Source organism: Hemiscyllium ocellatum, chromosome 30 (genome assembly GCF_020745735.1).
Source record: "Hemiscyllium ocellatum isolate sHemOce1 chromosome 30, sHemOce1.pat.X.cur, whole genome shotgun sequence".
In the NCBI taxonomy this organism is placed as follows: domain Eukaryota; kingdom Metazoa; phylum Chordata; class Chondrichthyes; order Orectolobiformes; family Hemiscylliidae; genus Hemiscyllium; species Hemiscyllium ocellatum.
Genome location: NC_083430.1, coordinates 28271838 through 28285614, shown reverse-complemented (window position 1 = coordinate 28285614; position 13777 = coordinate 28271838). Strand labels below are relative to the sequence as shown.

The 13777-nt window shown below is 39.5% G+C and overlaps 1 protein-coding gene across 2 annotated transcripts in view; it reads left to right on the top strand.

The window, feature by feature from the left end:
* Positions 1–2272: 2272 nt before the first annotated feature.
* LOC132829872 (claspin) overlaps positions 2273–13777 on the top strand; it is a 62434-nt gene continuing 50929 nt past the window's right edge. For both annotated transcript variants that reach the window (XM_060847268.1, XM_060847267.1), the window contains exons 1-6: positions 2273–2478; positions 6047–6155; positions 7419–7906; positions 8087–8251; positions 10801–10878; positions 12802–12883. In XM_060847268.1, coding sequence (XP_060703251.1) covers positions 2440–2478; positions 6047–6155; positions 7419–7906; positions 8087–8251; positions 10801–10878; positions 12802–12883 — 961 coding nt within the window. In that variant the 5' untranslated portion in view covers positions 2273–2439. The remainder of the gene's footprint in view (positions 2479–6046; positions 6156–7418; positions 7907–8086; positions 8252–10800; positions 10879–12801; positions 12884–13777) is intronic.

Sequence of the window (13777 nt, the reverse complement as noted above, 5' to 3'; positions counted from 1 at the left end):
CATAGCTGCTTCAAAGTGAAGACACAGGTAGATTAGATAGTCAAGAAGTCTTTATTGGCCAGCGTATTGAGCATAGGAGTTGGAAGGTCATGTTGTGGCTGTACAGGACATTGGTTAGGCCATTATGGGAATACAGTGTACAATCCTGGTCTCCCTGCTGTGGGAAGGATGTTGTGAAACTGGAAAGGGTTCAGAAAAGATTTAGTCACAGCTATAGATCTATAGCACGAAAACGGATCCTTTTGGTTCAACTAGTCCAGGCCGACCAGATATCCCAACCCAATCTAGTCCCACCTGCCTGCATATGCCCCATATCCCTCCAAACCCTTTCTATTCATATGCCCATCCAGATGCCTTTTAAATGTTGCAATTGTACCAGCTACCACTACTTCGTCTGGCAGTTCATACACACACCACCCTCTGTGTGAAAAAGCTGTCCCTGAGGTTCCTTTTATATCTTTCCCCTCACCCTAAACTTATACCCTGTAGTTCTGGACTCCCCTATCCCAGGGAAACGACTTTGTCTATTTATCCTATCCACGCCACTCATGATTTAATAAACCTCTATAAGGTCACCCGTCAACCTCTGACGCACCATAGAAAACAGCCCCAGCCTACTCAACCTCTCCCTATACCTCAAATCCTCCAACACAGGCAACATCCTTTGTAAATCTTTTCTGAACCCATTCAAGTTTCACAACATCCTTCCGATAGGAAGGAAACCAGAATTGCCTGCAATATTCCAAAAGTGGCCTAACCAATGTCCTGTACAATTACCTTCAACTCCTGTACTCAATATTCTGACCAATAATGGAAAGCATACCAAACGTCACCTTCACTAACCTATCCACCTATGACTCTACTTTCAAGGAGCTATGAACCTGCACTCCAAAGTCTCTTGATTTAGCAACATTCCCTAGGACCTTACCATTAAGTGTATAAGTCCTGCTAAGATTTGCTTTCCTAAAATGTAGCACCTCACATTCATCTAAATTAAACTCCATCTGCCACCCCTTAGCCCATTGTCCCAGCTGATCAAGATCTGTTGTAATTGGAAGTAAACTTCTTCACTGTCCACTACACCTCCAATTTTGGTGTTATCTGCAAACTTATTAACTATACCTCCTATGTTCATATCTAAATCTTGTATATAAATGATGAAAAATAGTGGACCCAGCACTGATCCTTGTGCCACACTCCCCTCTGTCTTCTACCTTTGAGCCAATTCTGTATCCAAATGGCTAGTTCTTCCAGTATTCCATGAGATCTAACCGTGGTAACCAGTCTGCAGTAGTGTAGGATATTGCCAGGGTTGGAGGGTTTGTGCTTTAGGAAGAGGCTGAACAGGTTAGAGCTATTGTCCTTGGAGCAGCAGAGGTGGAGGGATGACCTTGGAGGAGTTTTTGAAATCACAAGGGTTATGGTTAGGTTGACTAGACAAGGTCTTTTTCCTGGTGTGGGAGGCGACTAAAACTAATGGCAGAGATTCAAGGTGAGAGGGAAAACATTTAAAAGGGACCTTAGTAGCAATGGTTTCATGCAGAGGGTGGTGTATGTATGGAATGAGCTACCGAAAGTAGTGGTAGAGACTGGTACAATTACAATATTTAAAAGGCATGTGGATGAGTGTATGAATAGGTGGGTTTCGAGGGATTAGATTAGGATATCTGTTTGGCATAGATCAGTTGGACTGGAGGACTTTTCCAGCAACACATTTTTCAGCTCTGTATATCTGTAAGACTCAATTTGTGAAAGAAACCTCCTCTAAGCCAAATTTTGACATTACGCTTTGTCATTTGAGAGTCTCCAACCAGTGAAAGTGGTTTATTTATCCTGCCTTTTTCTGTTAATACCCTGAAGCCTTGGACTACCTCTGGATCAGGTGGAACTTAAAACTATGCTTATTGACTTAGAGCTTGGGACACTACCCCTGCACCGTAAAAGCAAAACAATTTCGGTTATGTGACGGTAGGGTAACCTACAAGTTAATCAGGAACTCGATTTCAAATTTACCGCTGCAGAGCAGTGGGGAAAGAAGAACCAATGACAGGCGCCAGCTCTCAGCGTGGAAATGTCAATCTTTGTGTTCTGGTGACATCACAATTCTGGGCGGGGACACTTCGACACCGAAGGGGCGGTCTTGTTTCGACGTCGGAGCCAATCAACAGCGACTGGGCGGAGCTACTGTCCGTGGCCGCCACGAATCAGGAGCGGAGGGGGCGGTGCTCCGGTGATGGAGCATGCGCCGTGTGGCTGGGCGCGAAGGCCGAACTGGAGAGTTGGTTAGTTTGAGGTTGAGCTTTCTCGCGGCTGGCGCCTGGAGCTGCTCAGTTTTAAAGGTCGGCATGAAGTGATTTTAATCGGAACGCGCCAATTTGCTGAACCCTCTGGACCTGCCGCCTTTTGTTGTTCGAGTATTTTTCCGTTAATTGTGCCGCGATGTCGGTGTCGGTGTCCGAGCCGCAGCCGTGCACGGAGGTAGGAGCAAAATGGAGGGAGGCTGTGCTGGGCCGGCTCCGGCTTGGCGCGCTGGCTGGGGCCGGGGGTCGGTGCGGGGGGCCCTCCGCTCTCAGTCTCTGCTTCTGGGATCCATTGGGCATTGTACCCGCAGTTCACTCTTCTCAGTACTTTTGTCTGGCGAATCGTCCCGCTTCCTCCTGAGAGATAAAACAAAAGCCTTGTAACTGTTGGCACTTTCTGACTTGTCAGCTGGTCTTTTTAATCTCTCTGGTGGGTTTAAATATGTCAGTTTCTACAATTAAAAGCCTCCCGTATTTTAATGACTGGTTGCCTGTGTCTTGTACTCGCTCAGTGCAGATTATCTTTTTCCCGCTGTCTGTCTGTTCTCGGTTGTGAGTTTATTTATTTTTTTGGCGGGTGTTGGTTTAGGTTAATCAAGGTGATCCTGATGATGGGAGTTGTTAGTTGGCGGTTTCCTATGGTATTTAGATGCAGCATATTATTATACCTCACGTTTTCTCCCTTTTGTTTAATCACCGCCCAAAATTGTTGGCGCTCATTGTGTTCTTTTTTTTCATTCTGTTCTTTTGTTGCACAACTTTTTATTTTCATTGATTTGCGATCTTAAGTTCCATTGCTTTTAAACCTTTTCACAACTTGTAGAACATAGTACTACGATATGTTTATAACTGCTTTGCAGTCGTGAGGCAGCATGAAGAAAAGCTTAGCAAGGTGAAAATACAGTTGTGGCTGTGAAGTTAAGCCTTGGGTACTTTTAACTTTTTGAACAGTCATACTGCTTCCATGTATTACTTCCCATTGAGTGGAATGAGCACGTAGTCTATTGCGTTCAGAACAGTGAGAAGTGATCTAATTCAAGCTATTTCATAATTCCGTGTATGCAACTTGTTATCAAACCAGATAGTAACTTATCATTGGGCTAGCAAGCGTAAGCCAAAGTACTTGATATAGTTTCGTCTTGATATAACGCAATGAATAAGATCTTCAGGGTCCCAGGTTCAGTCGACTAGAATGGATTTTGATATGCTAGCTTTTGTACTTAAAATTGTGCAATGGTGAATCGGCTTGTGAATACTGAGTGAGGGCAAGGTCGAACTACTTGCGGTCGAGTATAACTTAATATTTTGAGTTGGAATTTTTGGTGGGGTTTAGGTATTTTGGATTAATTATTTAATGCAACCAATGTATAAGTAACATCTGCAATTCTGTTTACAATCCCAATGCAGTTCTTTGTGAACACGATTAAAAGCTTTGTTTAACTTCGCAAATACAGTAGCGTGTGTGCTTCTATAGGAAGTTCCCACACAAGTATCAAATGTAACATTAACATTAGTTTTATCACACTCGCATGTACTAGCAACAATTAATCACTGAATTCAATTCAGTAGTGCCAGTATTAAAATGGAATGCTGTTCATCGGCTGAGAAATATTGGACCGAATGGTGAAGCAATGTCTCAACATCCAGTATGACATTAGGTATTGACATTTCACCAGCTGTGCGGTTTTTGAGGTACTTGTTCCATGTTCTGGAAACCTGTCCTGTATTACAGCTGCTTCCTCCATTTATCTATTTGTTAGGCTGTGATAGGTGCTACGAGGGATGGGAAGACATTTCATGAACACAAAGTGTGATCGGTTCTGTACATTTTTTTTACACTTTCTACATTTCAGTGAAAGTTTATATCGGAGCAGGTTGGTACAAAATCAACTTCAACTGTTCATTTCAAACTGCTTATGTTGCAGTACTGACCAGATTGTAACTGGTGTCAGCAAATTGATTCATGTTAACGGTTACCACAAATAAATAAGTACAAAACGTCACAAATCTTAGTTCAGCAATGGAATTCCTTTTGGTGTAGAATTGTATGAGGATGTAATTGGCTATAAGCAAAATATTAATTAAATCGCTTCCAACTTCACATTTCAGTAATATTTGGCTTGTCTGAGCTACTTAACCCAGAACAATGGTTCATAAAAGTAAGAGTAAAAAGTGAGGTCTGCAGATGCTGGAGATCAGAGCTGAAAATGTGTTGCTGGTTAAAGCACAGCAGGTCAGGCAGAAATTCGATGTTTTGGGCCAGAGCCTGATGAAGGGTTCTGGCCCGAAACGTCGAATTTCCTGTTCCTTGGATGCTGCCTGACCTGCTGTGCTTTAACCAGCAACACATTTTCAGCATCATAAAAGTAAGTAATGGATTTCAAATTATTACAAAATCCTTCACAGAAATATTCTACCATAGAGGTCAGTAGATTACATTTTCAAACATGGTGAAGTCAAATGTGTCCAATTACTATTGAGTACATGGAAATTTTTGTGAATGCTGTTGAAAGCAGTGAAAATGTTTATGGTCAGTTTCAAAGATACTTGTAAATTGAACTTTCATGCCTGCATAGAGATGCGTTATTAGTTTTAATTCTTTTGATTTCATGTTGTATCAATGTAGAGTGTAAGATTTACCCTGCTTTTACCTTGAATTTTAATTCTTTCATTAGTATCACTGTCAAGGCCAATATTTGTTGCCTGTCCAATTGTTCTGTGACCAAGTGTCTTGCTTGGACATTTCTGAAGGCAATTTAGAATCAGCCAATGTACTCTGGACTTTTATCACAGGCAATACCAGATCAGGATGGGAGGTTTCCTTCCTTGAGAAAATCCTGAAAGAACACTAGTGAATCAGGGGTTTTACAGCAAACAGTTACAGGTTCATGAGACTAGCTTTTAGTTCGAGATTTCATTTATTGAATTTAAATTCCATTACCTGTCATGGTGGAATTTGAGTCCTGTCACCAGGCTTCTGGATTACAGGTCCAGTGACATTACCACTATTTTCCACTTCAAATACTTTGTACCTCTCCATTAATTCAGCAAGGTTTCTGAATGAGTTTAAAAGGCTAACAGATCATTGGTGATGGTGCAGCGAAGACTTGCTTGTCTGGAACGTTTTGAGAAGAGAGATGACTGAGTGATGATGTGCTGTAAAATTATAGAGGTTTGATAAGATGGATGCAGCACACGTTTCCGGTTGTTAGATATTCAAAAGAAGGGTCAAATAACTTGATCATCACTTTTAAATTCAGGGCAAATTTATTAACTTAATTGTGTTTGCAGTGTGAAACTTGCTAAATCGATGAGCAGTTGAAACAAATAAATATGCCTTTTAAGGGAATGCTAAGACAACCATCTGAGGGAGAAAGAAATCAAAGACTATGCTAGCTATATCAGATGAATTTGGGTGGAGGACTTTCATGTACAGCATAAACTTTAATATGAACTGGTTATGTCAACTAACTTCTTTTTGAGCTGTATGTGATTTATTTGCTGAAAATGTTTGAAGACTTGTTTTGAGAAATACAAATGTTTGTGATCTCCATCAGGCAGAGAATATCTTGCTTGATGCTCTGGTTTGAAATTGACCTCGAAGTGGAACTCAATGGTTGTAACACGTCTCTTATTTTCTGTCTTTGTGTACTCACTTTGATTGTAATCCATTTCGCTCAGTATTCTGATTTTGTAACAAATGAGCTATAACCAAAGTAAGCCCTGATTTTGTAATTTCTTTTCAGTTAACATTTGGTGAAGAAAAAACAAATGACAGCGATAACGACAGTGGCAAGGGCAGTTATGGAATGGTCTCCCCATGTTCGAACAAAGAAACGTGTCACAATAGTGGAGGTTTGTGCTTTTTTTTTGTCTGGAATTTTTCAGCTTGCAAAGTTAATAGTCATTAATTCTCAATATCATCAAATCCATTATTTTATGGAGTGCTTATTACAAATTTTCTGTAAGTGTGAATGTGAATATTTCGGATGTTAATTCTTTATTGATCGAAGTTATCTGCTTTTACATTAGAATTAGACTAGGATAAGTAGAGAAATCATCAAGGGAGAACAAAAAGTAAATTGAGAGAAAATTAACTTCAAAGGTAAACTAGTGAACATAACTGAGCTTTTTTAAATGTACAAAAAGAAAGAGAGAAGTCAAAGTGAACATGGGCCCCTTAGAAAATGAAACTGGGGGAATAGTTATGAGGAACAAGCAAATAGCTGGGTAGCTAACCAAATAGTTTGCATCATCTGCATGGAAGATACTTGGAGGATATCCTCATGACTAAAGAATATGGGGGAAGAATTAAGGACCATCACTAGTAAAGTAGTATTGGACAAGCTAATATGGCTAAAGGCACTTAAGTCCATTGACCCTTGATGGCTTGCATACTAAGATCCTAGAAGAGATTGCTGTCGAGATAGTGGATGTGTTGGTTGTAATTTTTCAAAATACCTTGGATTCTGGGGAAGTACTGGAGGGTTGGAAAGCTGCCAGTATGGCACTTCTAATCAAAAAATGGGAGGCAAACAGCATATAATTATCAGCCAGTTAGTCTAACACCTATTGTTGGAAAAATGTTGAAATCCATTATTAAGAAAGTAATTGCAGAAAATTTGGAAAATCATAATTTACTCGAGCAGAGTCATGGCTTCATGGACGGGAAATTATGTCTGACTAATTTAATCAAGTTTTTCAAGGAAGTCTCAACCAGCATGGATAGAGGGGTGTGATGTATTGGTATTTCCAGAAGGTGTTCGATAAAATATCTCTCAAACATTAAGTCGTAAGATCAGAGCCCATCGTGTTGGAGGTAATGAACTGGCTCATGAGCAGGAAACAGTGAATAGGCATAAGGGCTTTTTCAAGTTTGCAACCTGTAACCAATGGAGTTATACAGAAGTTGTGCTAGGACCACAGCTGATTTACAATATGCAATAATGACTTTAAGGAAGAAAGCAAATTTGCAGATGATAGAAAACTAGCATGAAAGACAACCTGTGAGATGGTTGCAAACAGTTTACAGAGGTAATGGGTAAAGTGGGAAGATAAGTTGGCAAGTAGAGTATAATGTGGAAAATGTGGATTTGTTCTTTTTTTGTCTTCATCCAGATTCTGAAGAGGAAATTTTTACCAGGAAGAAAATGACAATGAAACCTTTGCAAGAGAGTGATAGTGATGGGGAGGCATGCAAGCCACACAGAAACAGCAATTCGAAATCAGATGGCGAGAGTGAAAATGAAGAACAAAACTTAAGTGTTAATTCTGGAGATAAGAGCAAGAGGCTGCGGCGTGTTCGGAAAGTAATGTTGGACAGTGATGAAAGTGACTCGGATATTATTAATGGTGAAGGCCAAGTGAGAATAATAAAACCTAGTTGTGTTGGTAGTGAAAATGAGGCACTGCCCACAACAGAAACCAGACATGAAAACTCTGATTCACATAGCTCTTCAGTTAGCTTAGAAACATCCGAACATTCAAAACATCGCAAGGAACGAAGAAATCGGAAGGACAAATCTCAGAGACAACGAGAGAAAGCGCAGAAAACGTTCAAAGCAGTTGAGAAATTGAAGAGAAAGAAGAAAAAACAAGAAAAAATGGTGTGGAAAGTAGATACTTAACAGAGTGCCTTCAGAGGTTAAACTTGAACTGTTAAGCCATACAACATTTTAAGATCTCTTTCAAGACAAATTTGTGAGAGCTCTTTGAAGATAGTATTAAATAGTGAATACCTTAATCTCATTTAATTTTTTTTCTGAATTTCTTTAACTTCTGTTCAGGAAGAGTCCACAGAATACAAGCCAGCAGATGACAGTGGCTGCCTGCTAAACAACAGTGACCTGTTTGAAACAGAAATGGATGATGTGAATGAATTCAATGCAGAGGAAGAATTGTCACTGGATGCCATACGAGCAGCTGTGACGAAGAAAGCAAAACAATTCAAAGTGAGTGTAATTTGAAACTTCTAAAATTGGGTTTTGCTCCACAAAATGAACAACATGTGAGAGTTTTGTTTCCCAAAATGATCTACTGTTTTTTGGGTACAATACAACAGGTGCAATCAAATTCCCTGCCCTTGACAAACAACATAGAGCTAGTGGTTTGTGTGAAAATGGAAGAAAGGGGCCCAGACTGGGGAACTCTATGAAAGTCTGGACAAAGATAGTAAATCTTCACTTGTAGGGATTTAACCATTGGGCAGGAATTGGTTTTGTGAATATACATTTGTGTGTTGAGTGGCAATTTTAAATTGCAGTTACTACAATGATAAAATGTCAACTATGTACGGTAGCTACAACTAAGATTCAAAAATTCCATCATTCCTTTCAATACAATTTGCATTGTAGGTCACCTGAAAACACCAGTGTTCACTGACCTTTATTGGCTGTCACTTGAACAATATCTTGATTATTAAAATTTTGATCCTGAAATTTTAAATTATTTTCATAATTTTACACCTATCTTTTGTAATCAACTCCAACCCTACAGTATGGAAATGCCCTTTTCTCACCTGGCCTCTTGTGGAACATCAATTTTCATTGCTTCATCAATGGTGAGCCATGTAGTCAGTTGACTTGGCCCAAGCCCCTGGAATTCCCCTCAGCCTTCCTACCTCATTTTTCTCCTGATGACACAACATGGCATTTACCACTTTGTCCAAGCCTTCAGTCATGTCCTGTATCTTGTATGAGTGGCCCATTGTCATTCATACTTTACTTTGCAATAATTCTGTATCATGTCTTGGGATGTTTTATTTCAACAATGGCTACTTCCAAATATGTTATTTCTGCCATCTGTCCTTTATTTAGTCATCTATTTTGTCATTTAAACAACACTCACCATCTGAACTGTAAAATATCATGTTAAAAATCACTCCTTTAAGATGCATTGCTTGCTCTGCTATCAGTATATATCCATATTTACTTTTGCTTGACACATTTTGATAAGAGATCAAATGTGGGAACCTAGATTGAAAATTTACTTTTGTTGATTTCATCGTCACCCATGCAAAATGTTCCAAGGAATAGAGAATACATGTAGAAATGTGAATTACAGCCTTGGCTCAGAAGAGCTGAATTCCAGGAATGAGTTGTGAGTAACAGCCCTTGAAATCAAGACTGTTTAGCAAAAGGAGCCCAAGAAAAATTGGAATCATGGGTATCAGGAAAATCTTCTGCTAGTTGGAGTCATACCTGGCACAGAGGAAGGTGGTTGTGGTTGTTGGAGATTGGTGCTCCACAGGGTAGTTTTTCTAGGCCAAGTCTCTTCAGCTGCTTTATTGGTGACTTCCTTCTAACATAAGCTCAGAAGTGGGGATGTTCGCTGTTGATTCACAATTCCTTATATTCCAAAGCAGTCTATGTTCGATTGCAGCAAGATCTCGATGATATCTAGGCTTGGGCTGACAGGTGGCATGTAATATTTGCACCACACAAATACCAGAATGTGGTGCTGGAAAGGAACAGCAGGTCAAGCAACATCTGAGCAGTGGGACAATCGACGTTTCGGACATAAACCTCATTCTATTCTCCTCCTCCTCAGATGCTGCCTGACCTGCTGAGCTTTTCCAGCACCACTCTCAACTCTAATCTCCAGCATCTGCAGTCCTCACTTTGACCACACAAATACCAGGCAATGAACGTCTCCAATAAATGACAGTATAATTTCTGCCTCTTGACGTTCAGTGGTATTACCATCACTGAATCCCTCACTATCTGTATTCTGGGGATTATCATTGACCAGAAAATCTAACTGGATGCCACATAAACTGTGGCTGCAAGAGTAGATCAGAGGCTCGGAATACTGTGGTGAGTAACTCGCCTCCTGACTTCCCAAAGCTGGTCCACAATCTACAAGACGCATGATGGAATATTTCCCACTTGGCTAGGTCAGTGCAGCTCCCACAACTCGAAAAAAGCTTGACACCATCCAGGTCAAGGCAACTCATTTAATTGGTACCACATCCACGCCCTCCACTATCAAAGCTCAGTAGCAGCAGTGTACCATTTACACAATGCACTGCAGAAATTCACCAAAGATCCTTAGGTCCAAACCCTGACCACTTGCATCCAGGTGGACAAGGGCAGCAGATACATAGGGCCACCACCACTGAAAGTTCCCCTGCAAGACACTCACCAGCCGAACGTAGAGGTATATAGCTTTTCCTTGGCTGTTGTTGTGTTAGGATCCTGGAATTTCTTCCCTCTGGGCATTTGTGTCAAGCTGCCACACATGGACTTTAGCAGTTCAAGAATGCAGCTCACCACCATTTTTTTTTTCGAGGACTATGAGGGGCAAGGAATAAAATGCTGGTCAGTCATGAGATGGCCATGTATCATGAGTGACTTTGTAAAAAAAAAATTGACTGAGCAACTACTTCACTTTATTGCATTATTGTGCATCCTCTTGCATTTTATAAATCATGTTACTTTATTTTGCTTATTTGTACAGTTTCTGTAATAATTTCTTAGTTACTCTTTCTTCTGTTTTTTAGAGAATTAATCTAGTGCCATCTGGTGAGAATCTCCAGGATTATGATTGCGAGGAAGCTTTGCAAGTAGAGGAAAAAAAGGTGATATTTGACTAAGACAAGCTTAATGTTGATGCTTTGACCCATCACCATTTAAAATGAAGTAATATATCCAAAAACAAGCCTTCATAATGATACCAGGGAGTGACTAAATATTATTCTCAATTCCTTCTCCCATTCTTCTGTCCTCGACATCATATCTTAAAAATCAAAATTTTACAAGCCTATATTCTTATATTCTGTTCAAAACGAAACGTAATAATTCTTTGAAACAAAAGTAACTTACAACTGATGTACATTATCATCTGACAGTTTTTTTTTAACCATTCAGTCCTTGGAAAGGTTGTTGCAGTACATAATCACCTTTTTAGTGGTTCATGGATCGCTGCTATGTTACCATGTTCTATGCAATGTGGTGCCCCACAAACTGAATAGCCGCTTATCTCTAACAGAAAATAAAAGCCCATGGCCCCTCCTGGACTATAGCTAATTACTCCATCTTGAATCAGTCGATATTTGACAGTTTAAAATAAATATACGAGTAGAGATATTTGGTAAACTATTAATGAGTACAAAAAGTAGTTAAATTGTAGTGTGGCGTCTAGTGCTAAATGCTCGATTCAGGCATTTGAAATTGATTTATTTCTGCTAGAAGAAAGTTCCTGTTTTTACGTAAATGTTGCATTTGCGATTAATTTGGTGAATAGTTTTGAATCTCAGTCCTCATTTAAAATAAGAGGTAATTACATTGAAACATTCAAGATTTTGAAGCAATTTAATTGGATGGACGTGGACTTAAGGTTACAGGTTTGTTGCTCTATACAGTCTACTCCTACTCCTGGTGCTCTTAAGAGGCGTGTATGGGGAATAAATGTTCACTTATACTAGTTGGCTGAATTACCTGTTTCTTTGCAATAAGTGCTGTTCATTTTTAAATGGTTGCACGCTCAACCCAAATTCTAAGCCGACAGTAATGTGGAGCTGAGGACACAAGCTACATCTGAATATAGATTTGAACTATACTTAGGATTTGAGATGTAATATCTGTCATACCAGTTCCAATGAATGTGGCTATGAAATTATGCTGCAAATGCAAAGTAAAGGTGTTAGGTGCATACCTGCTGAAGGAACAATGGTCATGATGTCACCATCCATCATGAATACATGTGCCGAGAAAATAAGTGCTCATTTATAAAATATAAAAGGATATTACTCACATTGTGATATTTGATATTACTTCATTTATCAGTGGTCTGGTGATGTTTAACTAGAATTGAGATAGTCTTACTACTAAACCAATCCTTGAGTCCCATGTTGAATTTTTGAAATTTGATGAAAATGTCATGCCTAACATTGTGGTTGGTGCTAAAGGTTAATATTGTACGCAGCTGTGAAAGAGTTAAAACATGTCTTAGATTTTCAAGGTGATTTTTATTGTAGAATCCCCAAAATGTGGAAGCAGGTCATATGACCCATCGAGTCCACACCAACCTTCTGTGCAGCATCCTACTCAGACTTACTGGCCCATCCCTGTAACCTTGCATTTCCCATGGCTAATCTACCTAGCCTGCACATCCTTGGAGTGTGGGAGGATACCACGGCACCCGAATGAATGTACACGTTTACGTGGCTGTGTGCAAACTACACACAGACTGTCTGAGGTTGGAATTAAACCCAAGGGCCCTGGTGCTGAGAGGCAGCAGTGCTAACCATTGAGCATCCATACTGCCCGAAATGCTATTTTCTCATTGATTCAAATTAAGTTGAACCCCAGCTGAATATTGATTTTTTTTTTAAATTTGAAAATGAGATTAAGCATCATTGGAATTATCCAGTATAAGTTCTTTCTGGCAAACCAGGATGCAAATTTTTTAAAAGGTTCATTTTTAATATATTTCATTTTGTTTAAAGTCTGAGGTTATGTGTCACTCATCTGAGAAATTTTATCACTTTCTGTCCTTACAGGTACGTATAGAGAGGAAGGCGGCCAAACAGAGTAAGGAAGCAATGAGGCAGATCCACAGTGAAACTCAACGATTGATGCGAGGTGAGGTTTAAAGTGCAAATGACTTCACTTGTATGTGTGATTCTTCTTCCTGCCATCTGATGCTCTGTTTTTGTGATTGAATGTAGATATAATATACACAAAATGTGCAAACCCATGAAGTAGCATAGTTCTATCTTTGCTAATTAATTGCAGAGTTCACTATATTCTGATAAGAATAGAGTTGATTTTGTGTTTAAATGTTACAGAAAACATTGATTGAAGAGCACTGCAAGTTTAAGGGAACAGTATTAAACTGGATGTAGCTTGAATTCGAAACGGTTACAAGGTAGAAAACACTAATGATTAATGGATGATATTAAAAATGAAGGATTTTTTTTAAGAAGAGAAGTGATATCACTGTCATCAGAAGTTGAATTTCTTGGTCGTTGTTTCCCCTTGAACTGTGCTCCAGTATTGGGATGCCATATGAAACTTCGGAGGCAACAGATAAGGGTTCTGGTTGATTGAAGAGTTTTGGGAATTTCAGGGTTTAGGCAGGTTTGTAGGATTTGGACATCAAATGAGTTTGTAACGCATAGAAATGGAGTGATGTATTATGGAAATAAGAATTCATAGATGACCCTTAAACTACAGAGCAAAGCATTAAAAGAGGAGCAAAAACCTGGTGGATTGGAATCATTCATTCCCGCAGAGAAAGTCAGGACTACAGCTGCTGGAGATGAGCTTTTCCGGCACCACACACACACACACACACACACACACACACACACACTGACATCATTCATTTCCCACTCACCATAGCCCACCCTTCAATTACTTTGTAGCTTTTTCACAACTTCTTTCATATAAATTCTAGATCCAGATATATAATATTTACTGTTTTGATTCCACATTTTCTAATCTCGAGAACCTGACAATTCTGAATTTAGTTGA